This window comes from Lepisma saccharinum, chromosome 3 (genome assembly GCF_977018435.1).
Source record: "Lepisma saccharinum chromosome 3, izLepSacc3.1, whole genome shotgun sequence".
Taxonomy (NCBI): Eukaryota; Metazoa; Arthropoda; class Insecta; order Zygentoma; family Lepismatidae; genus Lepisma; species Lepisma saccharinum.
The window spans coordinates 100,425,345-100,445,999 of record NC_139231.1 but is presented as its reverse complement, the minus strand read 5'-3'; the positions used below and the strand labels follow the sequence as shown (position 1 = coordinate 100,445,999).

The following is a 20,655-nucleotide window of genomic DNA, read 5'->3' as shown; positions in this document are numbered from 1 at the left end:
GTGAAGCCCTGAAGCATTATGGGTCACCGTCACAGCTGTGTTTAGACATTTATTTTGGGAATATAATATATATATATATATATATATATATATATATATTAATGAGAGAGAGACTGAGATGGGGTGAGCCAGTCGGTACGACGTCTGACTGCCACGCAGGAGACCCGGGTTCTATCTTAAGCAGATTCCTTAGGGCAACCCCGGAGGTAAAGGCGGCCGGAGCATGGTGTTGATCACATTGCTTCCTCAATATGGCCGTGATTGGGAATGTGTGTGGAGTCTTACCTCCATATTCCCTCATATACCTTCACGGAATGTTTCAATGTACAGGGGGTAGCTTCATTGTTTATATACATACAGTAGATAGCCTATATAACTATAGCGTCAACTATAAATCAACGCAGGTAACATTTTCTATTATTTAGGTGACATTTTCTATTATTTGAGTGGCTCTGGAGTAAAATTTGATAACCCATAAAAGTATGAAACCGAGAAAAACGCAGGTGAAAGATAGTCCATTACATTGTGTCTTATGGGTTACTCACATGTTACCGATGTCAGCGGCTACTGAAGGAACTTCATTCACTATCGTACAGCAACTTACGTGCAGCAACTGAATCTAATGTTAACTCAATTTTGAATATAGCGTGGATTATCAAATTTTACTCCAGGGCAGCTTTATTTGTCACTAAAATTAGTTATTTAATTGGGATTTGAATCAGTGACGGCGCCAAAGACCATTCGTCACAAGAAAAATAGATAAATGAATGCTCATACAGCCGAAATAGGCCTATGCACTTTTTGTACGTTAATTAGGTGTATGCTAAATGTGACTGCCTCATAGAAAATAGCCCCCCACTACCTTCGCACTAATTATTCTGACACCGTCAGCTATTTGAATCTTTTCACTCTACAACTAATGCATACCAATGCGAACATGAGCGAGCGTGGCATATACGAAATAGAAACAATCCAACGAACTCGATATCTTAATGATCCACTTTACGGACTTAAATTGAAGTCATCCATGATTTATTAGCACATTCTTTTGTAGGCGATATAGAACTTTGCTAGAGGTGTGCACACTATTTCACATTTGTGTCTAAGACAGCTAGCTCTAACAGGCAAGGTGTTTTATGTCAAAATATTTTCCCAGAAACGTTGTTTTTCTTTCTTTTCCGAATACATTACTAGAAGATTGATTTGAATGTAAATATTGTGCCATCTGTACGTAGGAATTGAACTAATTTAACTGAGGGTAACCCCCCCCCTCCGGGAAGGCGCCGAAGCGTCGCAGAGGAGGCACATCTTCTAAAAAAGATTTCGTTTCTCCTGAAAGTTTAATATTATTAATAAAATATATGTCAATACATGTTGATCTTCAAAGGAAACTTTGAATGATTTAATAACAAGCTTGTTCTTTCGTACAACCTGAACAATATCCGAACACATAAGGAAAGGACAGTTCTGGCAACAGTGTCTACATGTCTCACAATCAGAATGGTTTGCTTTATACTTTGGAAGAGAAAGTTTGAAGATGAAAACATTGGTGATTGCTTTCTACATTGAGCATGTTAATAGAAAAAAAAACAGGACTACAATTAAATGGAGCACTTGATACAACTTCATTCAAACGAAAAGTACTTTCCACAGAGCTCCCAGATTTTGGCACCTGAGGGGAACCGCGACAGCAAAATGTTTGAAAACCCCTGGAACATATTACTTGGGTTAAATTCAGCAAAGTGGCGCGTTCGAATTTCACAGAAAGTTAATGTTTCGTAAATGTGTGAAAAAAAATATAGGAGAGAGACGTAAGTTCATTATATTTAACTTAAACGTGGTTTTGCTACACAATTTGCTAAGTTTTGTGTCCGTATTCCAAGCGGTTACCGACGCCATGTTGAGTTCTCATTCTAACTACAGCACAGAGAGTAATGCACGTGCTTACAAACAAAGAGTCGGCCAGTTAAATTTTGTGGTTAATTCTACCAGCGCAGACCCTTATAGCTAGATCCCGGATTTTTATGTAATATCAAAGTACAAATTATGTACATAAATATGTAACAAGAATATGATATGTACAGTCTTGGACACAGCTGGCTTGTAACGACCCTATTGAAGAAGCAGTGAAGCAAGCCATCCATGTCTGACCACCAAGCGCCTTGTGACTAGACAACCCAAACAGCATTGCAATTTTGCGGCTTGTATACCAGTCACGGGTATACATCTCTGTAAATTGAGTAGTGATGTCAAAGAGAAATACGAGATGAAGATTGTCGATCGTAATGTCTCGTGTTCTCGACATGGAATAATACTCGGTCCACGTTACGTTCCATTATTTAATGTTGTTTGGGAATGAACCTGACGGACTAGGTTTATATTTTTAATCCTTGCATTACAGTAAATTCCATATTTTACAATTATATTAATGCTTTGAACGAAAATAATGCCCAGAAAAACATCGAACACACGTTCACACCATTCTTTTCACACACATGCACGTGAAAACAAACACACTGAATGTCCAAATAACAGTAAATGAAGAAGCACGATGTGCGAAACATGGGATTTTTCACAGAAAGAATGCGTCTATTTGTGATATACGTGGTTTCTATTAATAGACAATGAAACAATTATGAGAGAAATTAACATGCATTTTCGTCTTCAGGTGCTGAGGAAGGAAATAGACTGACTGGAAAAAAGAAAGCATGGTGCTATTGATAGGCTGTTGGTTAGCGTACAGAGCTTTCATCAGTGAGGTCTAGGTTCGATCCCCACCAAGGACATTTATTTTTATTCTTTTCTATTAGTGAAGAAGTATGTCATATTGTTTTCTAGGCATTTTGACGAAAGGATACGCATCAAATTTGTTCGTTTAATCTGTATTTTCATTCTTCTAATAAGTTCTCTATCGAAATGGGATATAGAGATTCTCTATCTAGGCGATGGATATCTTGTCAATGGTTACGTAGCTGCGATTCTCCAGTCCCTTACACCCACTTGTCTTATTTATTTACTTCATTTCATATCTAACGAAAACACACAGATATAGTTAGAACAAGAAACACACCTCGCGTCGAAGGTTCCAGACTCGAGTTCTGTTTTTTTTTTTTTTGCGAGGGTGATTATTCTTGCGTGTTTGTTTCTCATCTTTGTCAAAAAAATATTCCTCATTATTGCCGTGATCAACCTAGGGAGAGACCAAAGCGACTGAAATAACAAAAGTACAGAAAATGCAAGACACATCTGCCTAGGCATGTTATACCTTGGGAATTAGCAATCTGAAAATTAACTTGCGTTTCAGTCGACTACTTGCGAAAGAGTTTCGTGTTGTCTCGTTTGGAGTGTACGAAACTTTTTTCCCAACAAATGACATTCAAACCATTAATAACTGTTTGAAATGTGATACTGATATCATATATGGAAATAATAAAAATGGAGAATTTCGCTTAATACAACTTATAAATAGGGAGCGGAAGTTGATGAACTGTCATCTTTTTTCTGACATCTCGGACACGATGCCCATTAAATATACACAATATTACACTTCATCTAGAACCCAAAAAAGGTAATTTTAAAGTGCATTTTTTTGCATTTGTTGCCATTTGTCAGGTTTTAGGTCATTTTCCCGGATTTTCGGCATTTACCCGTCATTTTTTGCAATATTCGGTATATTGTTTCATCATATTTTGTCACTTCTTTAATTTTGGTAATATTCTTGAATCTTTTCACCAAAGTATATATATCTCGCAGGATTGCAATTTACGAGCAAAAGAAATGCTGAACTGGTGACAGTCTTTGTTGTGTCGGGGGAAACCACCAGGTGCCCGTCTGGGGCAAACTCAGATTTAAGATCAGATAAGGAGAGGCTTGAAATACGATAGCTAGACCCCGTTTGCACTGAAAATCCTGGTTGCATATTTTAATTGAATGTGCATGTGCTATCATTTGGTGCCCTTTTTTTTAAAGCAATATTGCATTTTGTTTAATTTCATTTCAATTTTTAAACTGAAACTAACAAATTTGATGGTCATTTCTTGCATTTTACGTCATTTTTTCCCCATTTTTAGGATATTCTATAGGTCATATACCTATATTTTTTAGGTCATCAACTTCCGCTCCCTACTTATAAATATATTAAATTATGTGGATACCTGATGTGAAACGTACGATGCACGATCAGAGAGCCTGAATGTTGCATTGAAAACTGCAGAGAACAATGACTGACTTATGAACAGTGAAAGGTTTTTCCATGCTCCAATGGGATTTTATTTATAACTATAAATAAACAAGGGAGAAGGTCACAGGTTGGTATGATGAACTAAATTGTAATCTAAAAGTTTTAATTGAAGAAATAAAACACGTTCGCGGTTAAAAATAGAGCATTCAATTTCAGGCACATTACACTAACTGAAAGACTATTTTCAAAATTAATAATATTTGGATAACCGGCAAATCCAAACTTGATGTTAACCACGTAATGCACTTGATAATCAAAGAAACATAATTTTTCTTGAGCATGCCCTTTATTTTGTGTCTTGATTGTTGAAATGATACGTTGAAACGAACAGTAGTATGTTTTAGTGTGTGTTTAGAATCTCTTGTGTACTGCATGTAAATACTGAAGTCATTTTAGTATCCTAATCAAATAACAATTATTCAGTGTAATCCTTTAAAAGGAAAGCCTTTGTTTATTTGCAGCTGTTCATGACAGAAATTCAATTGCAAGACAAGTTACCAAATTAGCAATAGTTCTCTTACATATGTGTGGTATGTGCTTGTCTGCCTTATACCGGATGATGAAGGAAGCAGATATAAAAGATAGACAATTACTGTTCTTGGGTAGCTCGTCCTGCTTTTGTCAGAAAACCTGATCAGCATACTGAACCAAGCCATCACACGAGATACGACTTCAATAATATAATCCCGTTTCTGTGGCCAAATACCTCCAAAAAAAGGCAATAAAGTTGTCAGTGTGAGGAGACGGAGAAATAATTTCCTTTTATCTTACATTATACTCTGTCTGTATGCCTAGTGTGGTTTGTCTGTCCCAAAGCTGAAGACAAACCTCTGTCTGTTGTAACGCGTGGCATGTTTTCTTCCAGGTTACAAATCACGTAAAATACCTTCGTTCACTTCAGTGTGCTGGTTCTGCAGGCTCAAGGTCATGTCGACTGATAACGAGATAGACCACGTGACTCCGGGGCCAACTGTCAGCACCGAAGACAAGCTTCAGTAACTTTTGCGAGGTTCCTTCTAGTCCTGGAGAGAGCGCATGCTCCGTAATTATGTGCCGAAACCCCATGTTTTCTGTGTATAAAATTTACGTATGTTTGGATTGTGTGCTCAAATGTTGCAGTAAACATAACTGCGTGACACACAACAACAATTACAAGCGCTTCAAAGATTAGAAACTTAGCAAGCGTTACTGATAAGACGATTAGATTGTCCGACTGGCAGAAGGCCAGGTGGTGGGCTGGTAGCGTGTAAGTTTGACACGCAGGAGATACTGGGTTCGATTCCCCTTTGATTGCTTTCAATTTTTTTTCTTAACTCGAGCGACTATTTGAATTTTTGAATATTTGAATTTATTTATTGCGAACATTCTTATTTTATTTGCTGTGCGAATTGTTGAATTTTGTTTTCCAAACGATTACGATAATTTCTTGTGAATAGTATTATATGTATTTCTGGATCATTTTCTCGAAATAAATGTATACTTTTCGCCAGGCATAACATTTTGTTGAGTATGTTTGTAAAATGATGAGATATGTGGAAAAAAACTATCGCAAAAAATAATTTTCACAAATAAAATTTAAAACAGTAAAGTAAAGATTTCCACCCAAAAATAAAGTAAAAATGTATTTAACTTTTACTCAAATAAATTATTAAATAAAATGCAATAATTAGTTGCTCGAGTTATATAAAAAAAACATAGGGCAATAGAACGGGAATCGAACTCAAAGCCTTCTGTACGTGAAACTTATCCGCTACCACGGGGCCACTTGACCACTTGAAAATCATGTAATAGCTTCGCCTCATCAAGGCACTTGGAACTCATCGAAACCTTCAAGCGCTTTTCCTCGATTTTTTCCTTCTTTTTAAGTCCACTTTATGCACAGTAAGAAAACTGGATCTATAGTTTAAAGTGGGATTTTAACCACTTGGAACCACTAAACCTCGTATCAAATTCTTCCTCTGGAATTGTTGGCTAGCGTGCGATATTACCAATACTCGGTTCGGGCATGGATGTGGGTGTTTGTCCCAATGAGAATACAGATAATATAGAGGAAATTGACATGTGTCACAACTGAGAAAAAGGTGAAGAACGAGGATACTATTAATTTTGAAAATTCTCTTTCAGTTAGTGTAATGTGTCTGAAATTGAATGCTCTATTTTTAACCGCGAACGTGTTTTGTTTCTTCAATTAAAACTTTTAGATTACAATTTAGTTCATTATACCAACCTGTGTCCTTCTCCCTTGTTTATTTATAGTTATAAATAAAATCCCATTGGAGCATGGAAAAACCTTTCACTGTTCATAAGTCAGTCATTGTTCTCTGCAGTTTTCAATGCAACATTCAGGCTCTCTGATCGTGCATCGTACGTTTCACATCAGGTATCCACATAATTTAATATATTTATAAGTAGGGAGCGGAAGTTGATGACCTAAAAAATATAGGTATATGACCTATAGAATATCCTAAAAAATGGGGAAAAAATGACGTAAAATGCAAGAAATGACCATCAAATTTGTTAGTTTCAGTTTAAAAATTGAAATGAAATTAAACAAAATGCAATATTGCTTTAAAAAAAAAAGGGCACCAAATGATAGCACATGCACATTCAATTAAAATATGCAACGAGGATTTTCAGTGCAAACGGGGTCTAGCTATCGTATTTCAAGCCTCTCCTTATCTGATCTTAAATCTGAGTTTGCCCCAGACGGGCACCTGGTGGTTTCCCCCGACACAACAAAGACTGTCACCAGTTCAGCATTTCTTTTGCTCGTAAATTGCAATCCTGCGAGATATATATACTTTGGTGAAAAGATTCAAGAATATTACCAAAATTAAAGAAGTGACAAAATATGATGAAACAATATACCGAATATTGCAAAAAATGACGGGTAAATGCCGAAAATCCGGGAAAATGACCTAAAACCTGACAAATGGCAACAAATGCAAAAAAATGCACTTTAAAATTACCTTTTTTGGGTTCTAGATGAAGTGTAATATTGTGTATATTTAATGGGCATCGTGTCCGAATTGTCAGAAAAAAGATGACAGTTCATCAACTTCCGCTCCCTATTTATAAGTTGTATTAAGCGAAATTCTCCATTTTTATTCTTTCCATATATGATATCAGTATCACATTTCAAACAGTTATTAATGGTTTGAATGTCATTTGTTGGGAAAAAAGTTTCGTATTACTTTAGATTCGAACATGCAAACGCAAGTATCAAAGTATTGCTTTAGACAGCACTCATGATTTTGAAACGTGGAAAGGTAATCATTTTACGGGAAACGTGGAAGTTGGTTTGTGTTGACAGACTGTAGTTACTGCCAGTAGCGTACGCAGGATTTCATCAAGGGGGGTGTTATTTCGAAAACTTTCTACAAATTCACATTACCATTGTTTTATTATACTTTAATTAATTAATTAATTAATAATAAATTAATTAATAATTCTTATAATTAATTAATTAATTAGTTTAATTACTACTAATATTTACTACTAATGCAGCTGCTATTTATGAAAGAAATAGAACAAAAATACATTTTTTTGTTTCTTTGTTACAAAATGATTGTCTAGTCAACGGTTATTTGTATATGATAAGTGAGACATTTTAAGTGTGAAGAAAATCCATAAAAACAAGCAAATATATTAGATTTATTGAAATATGAAACTCATTCAAGGAGCCACGCTGGTCTAGTCTGACTACTTCGTGGGATATCCGGGTTCGATTCCCGGAATTGGTTGGAATTTATCCAGCCTTGTCTCCGCACCCAGCTTCATAGCAATGGGTACCTGAGAGCAACCCTGGGGGATGAAGGCTGCCGGAGCATGGTGCTGATCACATCACCTGCAAACTAGTTCGAGATCGAGAATCTTTGGGGCCCACCACACCACTACGTGTGCCTTCATGGCACGGTGCTATATGCACGGGGGAATTTACATTACCTTTACTTATGGAACTCGCCCAGGATGATGATGAAGCGCGAGAATACATGTTGCTAAATTCCACTGAGTCTATGTTTTCGTTCAAAAGTAAGTTTATAGACATTCCAACACATTTATCACTTCTAGGTGATTCACAAAGCCCTTCTTCAACAGTATTTAATGCTGTGGATGTAGACTCAGCATCACTTGAGAGTTCACAAGGGGATGTGAAATCAGTACCGGGAAGAATATTTGCAATAAGGTCGGCACACTGCGACGAAGCAAGGAATTTTCACAATTCTCGCGAGAGTCACTGCGCGACTTTTTGCAAAACAAATTGCAAAATTGAACTTTGCGGCCGCTTAAATTGTGTTTGGATTGTTGTGTTTTTCTTCATGCTGCATGGGAATAATAATTCAAATTATTATTATTATTACTGTCGCAGATCTTTGACTGTGATAAATTAGCCATTTTTAATTTTTTCTACAGCATTTTCCATAATATTTCAAAAGTTCAAGGGGGGGGGTTAAACCCGGTAACCCCCCCCTTGCGTACGCCACTGGTTACTGCCATATTAGCACTGACAACTAGGAAGCGTTCTCAATGATCACGTGGCTGCATGTTTTTCGTTAATAAATAACTGCGTTTTTTCAACACATACACAAATACATCGTCGCTTCGAAACATCAAATTTTCATCTTTGATGCTTTCAGATTACCAACATACGAAGTGGCATGCAATTCAAAAGGTTTTGCAGAAACCTCAGTTTTATAAATAAGGTTGGATGAAATTAGACCAAAAAAAAACTTGCCTTCCGCTGGGCTCGAACTCGGGTTGGCCGCATGCTGGTCCGACACGATAACCAACACTCCAAACGAGACAACACGAAACTCTTTCGCAAGTAGTCGACTGAAACGCAAGTTAATTTTCAGATTGCTAATTCCCAAGGTATAACATGCCTAGGCAGATGTGTCTTGCATTTTCTGTACTTTTGTTATTTCAGTCGCTTTGGTCTCTCCCTAGGTTGATCACGGCAATAATGAGGAATATTTTTTTGACAAAGATGAGAAACAAACACGCAAGAATAATCACCCTCGCAAAAAAAAAAAAAAACAGAACTCGAGTCTGGAACCTTCGACGCGAGGTGTGTTTCTTGTTCTAACTATATCTGTGTGTTTTCGTTAGATATGAAATGAAGTAAATAAATAAGACAAGTGGGTGTAAGGGACTGGAGAATCGCAGCTACGTAACCATTGACAAGATATCCATCGCCTAGATAGAGAATCTCTATATCCCATTTCGATAGAGAACTTATTAGAAGAATGAAAATACAGATTAAACGAACAAATTTGATGCGTATCCTTTCGTCAAAATGCCTAGAAAACAATATGACATACTTCTTCACTAATAGAAAAGAATAAAAATAAATGTCCTTGGTGGGGATCGAACCTAGACCTCACTGATGAAAGCTCTGTACGCTAACCAACAGCCTATCAATAGCACCATGCTTTCTTTTTTCCAGTCAGTCTATTTCCTTCCTCAGCACCTGAAGACGAAAATGCATGTTAATTTCTCTCATAATTGTTTCATTGTCTATTAATAGGAACCACGTATGTCACAAATAGACGCATTATTTCTGTGAAAAATCCCTTTTTCGCACATCGTGCTTCTCCATTTACTGTTATTTGGACATTCACTTGGAAGTTATAACTTAGCTTTGTGTGTTTGTTTTCACGTGCATGTGTGTGAGAAGAATGGTGTGAACGTGTGTTCGATGTTTTTCTGGGCATTTTTTTCGTTCAAAGCATTAATATAATTGTAAAATATGGAATTTACTGTAATGCAAGGATTGAAAATATAAACCTAGTCCGTCAGGTTCATTCCCAAACAACATTAAATAATGGAACGTAACGTGGACCGAGTATTATTCCATGTCGAGAACACGAGACATTACGATCGACAATCTTCATCTCGTATTTCTCTTTGGCATCACTACTCAATTTACAGAGATGTATACCCGTGACTGGTATACAAGCCGCAAAATTGCAATGCTGTTTGGGTTGTCTAGTCACAAGGCGCTTGGTGGTCAGACATGGATGGCTTGCTTCACTGCTTCTTCAATAGGGTCGTTACAAGCCAGCTGTGTCCAAGACTGTACCTAAATATGTATTATCAAAAGGATATGTAGCTAAATATGTAGTATCAAAGAATATGTAATATTAACAATAATCTGGTATCCAAGCAATTTCAAGAATTCTGCTACATATTTATTTTATTTGAAAATATTCAACATAATTTTAAGGACATACATTGTTCAAATTAAAATTTGTATCAAATTAAATAAACTAAAAAAAGCACAGCAACTTGTACATATTTAAGAAACAAATTTTGTGAGCTATTAATTACTTTTCACATCGCAAATTATTGTAGCATATGTAAATATGTAAGAGAGAACTCTTTGTAACTCTCTAAACAAATTGTAAAAAAAATAAAAAAAATAAAAGCGTCTACAGAAAGAACAATCGAATAAAAATACATATCTAATTTTGTCCTTTTTCTACAAGGAAATATGTTGTGTAACTCACTACGTAAAGTAGTTTTCTTGTCCACCGATGCCAAGTTTCATGGTACTTTGCCTAATCCTAAAAGCAAAACGACAATATGGAACCTGCAGGGGGGAGGGGAGAAACTCCAGCATTCGCATTGATTAGAAAATATGACATTACACGAGCTACAAATTTTCTTCATCATGTTTCAGAGATCGAAAATGTAGGAAAATGGATCAAGATAGGAAAAAAAATACCTAAATATGATCTTTTATGTAAAGTAAATTAGGAAATATATAAAATATGTAATAGCCTGGCTTATATGTAAAATTATGTAACATAAAACTTATGCAACATCATGTCAGTTACATAATTCGTTGACATGTAAAAATATGTAACATAAAACTTATGCAAAATCATGTCAGTTACATAATTCGTTGACATTTTCCTGTTCAAGGTATGTATCTAGAAAGGAACAGAATATGTAATTAGTACATACAAATTCGGGCTGTACTTAGGCCTATATAATATCTACAGTAATCTTCTACTACTATGCAAGTGAACCAATGCTATTTTCATTGTATATTAAAGATTATCCACATGTATTTCATATTAACATCCAATTCACATGCACCAAGGACACTGGTAACTCTTTGTCCATACAAGGGAGAGATGAAGCTCTAAGTATAAAACAGCCACAGGGAACCAATCGCATCCTGAAGAAAGACGACATCTAGTGTCCACATCATTAGAGCATGAAGCAGCATGACGTAACTTCCAACAACGAACGACGGTAAACAAAATTAAAGTTGAAGGTGAACTTGAAATTCCAGATTTTCAATGTCACTTGGACATTGATTAAACACGGTGGCTTCGACAGAAAACTTTGTTCGGGCGTGATGTATTATTTTCAGCAGGGGGGATTTGCCACTAGGCTATCCTCAGGGGGACCGTTCAAAAATGAGACGCTAAAGGGGCAGACGTGACAAAAACCATAGGATATTAAAATTCCTTAACATTGAGATACTAGCACAATAAAACATGTAAATTCCTTTTAGTTGCCTATTTCATGAAAGAAGGTAGAGTAAAGGAATTTGAAGCGTTTTACATAACATCTTACATCATAACTCTATTTTAAAATGCCAGTGGAGAGCGGTCGTTCTGTGTTCTAAAAAGAATTAAAACTGCCCTCAGAAATTCAGCGTCGGATATCAAACTTACTAGTTTGGCATCCTTCACAGCGAATACAGATGCCCTGCACGAAATTGACTTTGAGTATCTCATTCATCAGTTTGTTGCGATGAAAGCCAGAACGAAATGGTTTTAGGTGAGTGTTCTCTTGTTAAATCCAAATGTTTAATGAATAATTTCTAATCAGATGTGTCTATATTTTAAAGTTTACAAGTGTCGTTAATACAGAGCATGCAATTAGTGGAAGTGAAGTACCATGATAACAAACCTGGTAATAATAATAAAAATGTCGCGGCCCAAAACAAAGGCTAGCCTAGGGCCCCAAATTTCGTAAATCTCCTTGATTTTTGTTCTTTCTTCCTTGTATTTTCTTTCCGTTTTTCTGTCTGTCTCTCTTCTTTTCTCTATTTCCCCTCTCTCATTTTCTTAATGTGTTTCTCCATCTCTCGCCTTCTTTCTTCCAGTCTTTCTCCATCTCTTGCCTTCTTTCTCCCTCCCTCCTTCTTGCCGAACTCCGTGGCGGAGTGGTAGCACAGCACGCTACGACCGACCTAACCCCTCTACAATTGCCCCCAGGTACCCATTTAATACAGTCCGGGTGAACACCAGACATGCTCCTGCAGAAACAAAGTTTAAAAAATTGCACCGGAGACCACTGGAATCTAACTCGCGTGTCTTACGTAGCAGTCAGACGCCCTTCCAATCATCGCAGGATGGGTGTATACAAACACACTATATTAATATATAGAGCAAATCGTGACAATGAGAGAAACAGAGGACTCTTCCTAGGACGAAAGAAGAAAGGGCAGTAAGATGTCTTGAGAACGACAAAAGAGAACTACAAAAGGTACAAAAACCTAACTAACAATCACTTAGATTCCTCAAAAGTGCATATCTAGGATAAAGCAATTAAATTATTTTCACATAACGATAACTAATGGAGAATATAATTTCTTGAGGAAAGTGAATAGCAAGATCAAAGACAATAAAACCGGTACTCAGCAACTTTGGCTAGAAATCGCTTAAAGGCGATGTGAGCCAATAAAAGAAGAAGAAGAAGAAGAAGACCTAAATCTGTATGTGGGTCGAGATTAGCTTCCACCTAATTATTCAAGAAGTGTCTTTTGTTTCTATCTTGGGATGTTTGTGGCACGAGCTTAGTCTCAAGGACACGGGCGATGATAAAAGTTTGTGACAATGGTAATTCGAGCGCATGTTGTTTTTCTTCACGTCAGTAAATAAAAAAATACAATATACATACTGATGTTTATGGCCAGGGGTTTATCCACAATTTTTCATCTACGGAGTGAGTGATTATTTAAAGGGAAGTACTTACCTATAAGGGAGAATTCACACCGAAGAGACGCGACACGAGACACGTGTCGCTTGGAAGCCAACACTCGGTAATCAATGCAACCTTTCGAACCGAAGAGACACGGCAAGATGCACGTGTCGCTTGTCGCTTACGTGTCTCTCGGACTGTGCCGTTTTCTTAATACCGTGCAGCGTGTCGCTTCAGTTTGTTGTTCGCGTATGTGCAGTGAATGCTTCATTGCAACGAGCTATATTTAGACTCTGGAAGATAGCCCAGCCGGTATCATATCTGAACCTATAATTTGCTGATATAATAATGTATCGATATGCACATTGTTTTAACAATGTGTTAAGATTTAACGTTCTTTTCGCTTCATCAAGTTTTTTTGATGTAGTTATCGGCTGTAATTTGCTTCAACATCGTGTAAAGAGGCCGTGTTTTGGCCATTTACCTGACTGCTTTTATTTAAAAAAGCCAGCATATGGAGGCACTTTAGTCCAAAATATAATAGTCAACATGGTAAAGTACTCTAGTGCATTGTTTCTCAACCGCCGGGCCGCGACCCAATACCGTGCCCTCGAATCAACTATACTGAGCAGCGAAAGATTCTGGTTGACAACTATGATAATCCCAATATCATATTTGAGTTGTGAGTTTTCGTTTTTTAAGTCCATTTTATGCACAAATAGACTAATCAGAACTGGATCTGCCCCGTTCCTCTACCGGTTATCGAACCCGGGATCACTTAATTACAAGGGGACGACGTTACCACTTTGTCTTCAATATTTATATATTTGTCAACAATCCTACACACATAATCAAACTATGATTACTCTTTACGATTATGCTAGATTATTTATTAATATTTAATTTCATAGGAACATGTTAATTCATGCATAAAATCTTAAATACTGTAAAGATTTACGAGGAAAATTCTTCGGCTAAGGGTATTGACTTAAAAAAAAACACCGTGACATGATTTCACAAAGGTTGAGAACCATTTCTCTAGTGTTTAGGTATTCGCTTTATTCAGGCTGAAAAGTCTAGTGTATACAGTTTGAGGTCAGTGCATATAATTTCTCAGTTTTTTCATGCACAACATGCCTCTCCCAAGTTTCAATAACTTGCACAAATTTTACAACGCAATTTACATGTAACAATGTCTCTTGTTACGTTTTTTTCTGGTGACTAATAAACTGATTAATGCAATTATATCGGTACCACCATGCGAACTGAGAAAAGAAACAAGTGTTGCGTGTCGCGTGCATCTTGTCTCTTCGGTGTGAAACTCTCGTGTCGCGTGTCTCTTCGGTGTGAATTCTCCCTAAGGGTACTAGGCAACAAAATGACCATACACTGAGTGTTTGTGAAAAATTTGGAGGGAGGCTGTTACAGGGGTGGTGGTTGTGTGTGGATAAATCTGTGATTGTGTTATAATGAAGTGGCTCTGAATTCAATTCTATGTGGACATACAGCTAGTTCAATTGTTCGAATTCAAAATCTATGGATGCAGTGTCTATTAGAATTAAGTAGATTCTATGACGATACAAAAGTCGGCTTTATGGCAGAGCGAATTTCGAACCTGCCAACCAAGTTGCCTGGCTCGAGTCCTAGCCATGGATGTTTTGTGAGTGTCCCTTCGTCAATTTCATCTAATCATCACTCATCTTCATTGTTGTCGCGGTTAGCAAAAAGTAGAAGAGAAGCGACGTAAAAATATAAAAACATACAAAGACAAACAACAGCAAAAGCAGGAGTGTTGGTTTCTCGAATCTTGACTGAAGCACATGTGTTTATGCATCTGTTACTTCAAAACAATGGTCTGCCAGTGGTGCAGCGGTAACGGTGGCGCCTCGAAATCAAGGGGTTCTTGTTTGGATTCCCGCTGGAGACACATTTCACAATGGTTCGGATCCGATTGTACCTTTGGTCGCGATTAGCCTTGTGAGCATAAAGTGGACTTAAAAACAAGATACTTTAAAGATCATAATCTGTTAAAAAAAATCCCTTGGAGAGGTTTGTTCGAGACAGGGCCTACAGTTTAAAATTGGAATGCGAGAAACATCAATGTGCACTAGCTAGGAACCGAACCTGTTACATCTTGATTACAATGCAATTGTCTTGGCAAGACACTTATGGGAGTATTGAAATATAACTATTCTACGTCGCTTCTGTGCACTCCCGTGTCGCGTGTCTCTTCGGTGTGAATTCTCCCTAAGGTTACTTGGGTAATCGTAACAATAGAATAAATAATTAATTGATGCAAAATGTGAAGGCAAGAAACACAACGAAACTTACATGCTTTATCCAGGATTCGAACCGATGATCTCCAGCTTGCAAGTCTGCTTACATAGGCTGTTTTTCATTGTTAATGCTAGCACATGCTATTTGCAGAAATATTACAGGCAGCCTCCGTGGTCAGCGTAGCGCGCTACGACGGCAAGAGTCCCATGCTCGAATCCTGTTTAAGGCAATTATTTCATCAGTTCATCCTCATTGTCCCCATTAATCGCCGACCTCTGTGGCGGGATTGTTAGCACGGTTCGCAACGACACCAGGGGTCCCGGGTTCGAATCCCAGCATGAGTCTTCTCCGGGAGTGTCCCTCCGTCAACTTCGCGATTAGCCAAAACTGGTAAACAAAAAAGCTGTTTAAATAAACTTAATCGTTCGCGATTAACCAAAGAGGCAGAAAAGCGAAGTAACATAACCGCAATGTATAGGAACACTGCAGATGAAACAAACTAGCGGCACTGCTAGAACTAATTAAAGAATCCAAACAAACAAACAAAGAATCCAACCTGTCCGAGGCTTCTCTGATGAGCATGGCTACAGAACTTGTTTCTCCTTCGGTACACAGTGATCGACTGACGGTCACTTATCGCTCGCTCGAGTACCCCCTCCCGCTGCTAGACTTATCGTGACGTCACTTCTTAACTAGCAATCATCCACAAAAGCATCTCTGTATCCGATGCTGCTACGCGGATGAACGGATTCCAGAAGAAGCAAATTTCACGGCAAGGGCGTTCGGAGGGCAAATGCAACGGGTCCCATCGGTGTACCCCGGTCATTGAGACTAGGAACGCCCGACGAAAAGTTCGAAGACTTCCATTTGGGTTATTTTACGTCACTTTTCTACTTCTTGTGTTAATCGCGACCATGAGGATGAAGTGGGTGACTGGAAAAAGAAGAAGCACAATGATGCACAGCGCTGCACGACGCCAAGGGTCCCGGGTTCCAATCCCAGCCTGGACATGGGTGTTCCTTATGAGTGTCTATTTATCAATTTAATCATAACATACCTCATCCTCATCGTCGCGATTAGCCAAAAGTGGCAGGGAAGCGGCGTTAAGTAACCTAACACAATCAGTTATTCCGCCTGATATCTCCAAATTTCCCTCAAATTTTAGTATTTTTCAACAATTTTCCCATTTCCCTTAAAATTCGGTCCGAATTTCCCTTCATGCGTCAACACTGGTTTAACTGGTAACAACAAAAATACAAAAATTTAGACGAAAGAAAAAATTGGGCGAAAACGCGATTTTTTTCTCTCTCACATCATGGCAACACACTTATTGGAACCTGGGAGGTCTGGCTTCGTGGTGCGCTACGGTGACCACTCTGCCAAGGAGGCCAGTGTGAGATTCTCTCCTGAGCAGGACTCTAATTGGAGACGATTGATTGATTTGTTTTATTTAACTTCGCTTTTCTGCCATTTTTGACTAATCGCGAAGATGAGGATGAAAGGTTGTAAGATGAAATTGATTAACAGACAATTGCAAACACGCATGGACAGGACACAACAAAGATCCACAGCTCATTATACTGGCTGTGAGTCCAGACGCCAGAGCCTCGTTAGTCTGCAAATTGTTGTCCAGGGTGTACTACGTTGGGTGTCTTCTCAAGTGCCTTGCACCCCGAATTGGAGACAAGAACATTTGTTTAGTGTATCCGCCTTTCTGCCTGCCTTTTAGGTCAGATTTTAGTGCTTAGGAAATTATAAAATTCAAGCGTCATGCTAATTACACTGACCTTGGTCAATCCAAGAATGTGTCACAATAGTTCGGTAAGGGAATACGTGGTGAAAGAGCGCACTCGAATATCCATGTGGACGGGTGATTATTTTAATGACATTAAATAAAAATTAAATTAATTAATAATGTATTGTTATTATTACGTGAATAGGAACAGCACGTATTCATTATCTAGCTTAGGTGTAGTTAATATAGCAAAAAAATGTATAAAAACAACTACGCTGGCTAGGAAATTATTATCAAATAGATAAAGATAATTGATAAAGAATTGAATATTTATTGAGTAACAAAGAAAGATTGTTAGATAAAAAGTAAAGTTCCTGATTAATATTTGATGCATATTATTATAAGTAGCAGTGTGCATAAATCACAACCGTATGATCCCAAAATAATCCTTGCCTTCCAAAAAGTTCGGTGGAAATAAATAACGTTTGATTGTACAACAAATACTAAGAAAGTGTATTTTCATTATTTAATTTCAGTACTTGTTAAGTCTTTCGGGGACCAAAGACTGGACTCCAGCATTCTCATTGATTAGAAAATATGACATCACAAGGGCTACAAATTTTCTTCATCATGTTTCAGAGATCGAAAATGTAGGAAAAAGAATCAAGATAGAAAAAAATTACCGAAATGTGATCTTTTATGTAAAGTAAATTAGGAAACATGTAAAATATGTAATATCCTGGCTTATATGTAAAAATACGTAACATAAAACTTATGCAAAATCATGTCAGTAACATAATTCGTTGACATTTTCCTGTTCAAGGTATGTTTTTGATTTTTTTTTGTTTTCAGTTGGTGTTTTAAGTCCACTTTATGCACAGTAGGGCTAATAGGGACTGGACCTACTATTTAAAGTGAGATCCGAACCACTGTGCCTCCACCGGGTATCGAACCCGGGACCTCTTGATTACAAAGCAACCTGTTCAAGGTATGTAGGCTATCTAAAAAGGAACAGAATATATAATTACATATAAAGACGGGCCCTACTTATATATCTATAGTAATCTACTTCTATTATGCACTACCCCAATAACAAACAATATTTTCTTTTATTATTAAGTGAAACGATGCAATTTTTAGTGCATGTTGAACATTATCCACAAATATTATACATCAACATTCAATTCACATGCACCAAGGATACTTGTAACACTTTGTCCACACAGGAGAGAGATGAAGCTCTAAGTATAAAACAGCCACAGGGAACCAATCGGATACTGAAGAAAGACGACATCTAGTGTCCACATCATTAGAGCATGAAGCAGCATGACGTAACTTCCCAACAACGAACGACGGTAAACTGCAGAATGAGCAGCGGCACAGTAACATTGAATTGGGGCGGAAAGAACGGAATGGGCGAGGCAGGAGGCTTCGTCGGTTGCGTTTTGTGCTTCCGGAATTTCTCGATGCTAAATGTTGATCGCATTAGGAAATTACCTTTAATTATACTTCGAAGTTACAATCAGCGCCAAAAATCGTCACCCGTTCTTCTCTTAATGAAAAAGAACACTACTTTTAAGAATACGAACATGAGAATCCATAGCATGTACTAGATGCCACCAAGACCGTGGCAAATCCTTCTTTGTTTATTCCTAAAAAATAGTTTTTAAGGAATTGAAATAAGTATATTTCACTTCTAAACACGTACTAAACTTACTTGTAACGAAATTTGTGAAAAGTGATGTTTAAGCACACAACAACTTACCAAGTTTTCACAACAGTAAATCATAAGCCTACTATTTTCAACGAACAAAAACTCATCGTAATCCCTGAGTCTCAAGATTTATAGACTCAGGCACGTCGATATTCTCTGACTCCATCAGAACTAGGTTAAAATATTTGAAGAAAAAATCAATTATATGCTAAGGTACAAAGATTGCAAGATAATAACAAGAACTATATATTTGCACAATGGGTAAGGATACTGTAAAACTATTTCATCTAGGCTACATTGCGAGTTCAGCATCACAGTGAAGATCAGACGAATTACAACATAGTACGGAGCTTGGCAAACACGGAAGTAGCCACAATCTTTTCCGATGCTCTATTTCGATACAAAAAGGAAAAAAAAATCAACATTGTTTAAAAAAAAAGGATTCACTGTTGGGGGAAAAAACCTCTTCAAATGACAAAACAGAAATAGATGTAACAAAAATATAAACAGTCGGGGTCAAAGACACCTTGGAGAGAAACCCAAACAATAGAAAATAAACGTGTGTGTACTCGTACGTTGTTAATCATGGAAGGAAAAAAAGTAGATCTAAATTCCAAGACATTTGTGGTTACGTTTTGTTGTATGTAAATGTGTGTTACGATAGGCAGATTTATCATGCCATTATGTGGATGGAGGGGAGGGGGAGCAGGCAAGAACGAAATTAGATTTTCCCATGGGGTAAAGCTGGAACGAGACGCAACGTTTATATGAAGCACTAGCTCTAAACGTAAAACACTGCACATGAAGACAGTGGCGTACAGTGACGTAAAAAGGATTTCCCTATGAGGAATCAAAGTTCAACCTCCATATATGTAAGCATATATATCCGGCTCAGGATCCGAGTGCGTTAAGTGGATTGATTACCAAAGTTCACGGGTCTGAGTCCCGGCGTCTCCATGGGTGTTCTTTGCGAGTGCACCTCCGTCAGTTCCTAAACACCACTCATCCTCGTTGCCGCGATTAGCCAAAAGTGGAAGAAAAGCGACGTCACACACACACAAACAATGGCCACTCCATTTAAATCAGGCCACAAAGCTCTCAATTTTTAAAATAATATTTGCATTGCCCCTTGCACTGCCAATCAACATTCAAATGTGCACAAAATAATTTTTACTTTTTTTTTATTCAAATGTTATGGCTACTTTTAAAGTAGTTTTAACATGTTTTAAAACATGTACGATTCTAGAACAGATGAGCTCTAGGCTTGATTCCTTCGTTTTACGCTCATTTAAGTGTTTTTACTTCCTTATAAAATTTTCCAAGAGCACAGATCAATGCACAAAAAAAGTAATGTAGCCAAAGGGAAGTTTTTGCGTTTAGATTCTTTGACCCTGCCTAAATCAAATAATTTAGGGGGTATTGTACCCCCTCACAAACATTTCGGGGGGCACAGTTTACATCTATACCCTCCGTTCCTGCGGCATTTGTGGCGCATTAACGATATTTTCTGGGGGGATGTGGCGTTCTTTCACCATCGCGCACTATATTAATCGAAGACTAACAGACGGGAGTCGCTTAATTTTTAGACATCAGAGAAAGTCCACTCTTAAAATATTTAACGATTACATTTTTATATATCTGGGGGTTGTGCCTTTTGGCTCCTTTAATCCGTCCCTGTAGAGCGCCGAATAGAATTATTGATTTAAAATTCAGTATTACAATTGCACTGTATAAACAGGAGAAATA

At 37.5% G+C, this 20,655-nt stretch overlaps 1 protein-coding gene across 6 annotated transcripts in view; it reads right to left on the bottom strand.

Moving 5' to 3' along the window:
• The window catches only part of LOC145985250 (proton channel OtopLc-like), a 185,430-nt gene that overhangs the window by 47,809 nt on the left and 116,966 nt on the right, over positions 1-20,655 (bottom strand). The window contains exon 1 of one of the 6 annotated variants that reach the window (XM_083119031.1): positions 16,017-16,065. The exons of 4 other annotated variants lie outside the window; for them this stretch is intronic. In XM_083119031.1, the coding sequence (XP_082975157.1) occupies positions 16,017-16,042 (26 nt within the window). In that variant the 5' untranslated portion in view covers positions 16,043-16,065. Of the gene's footprint in view, positions 1-16,016; positions 16,066-20,655 lie in introns of those variants that run through there. One more of the 6 variants, XM_083119029.1, reaches the window with a different exon arrangement.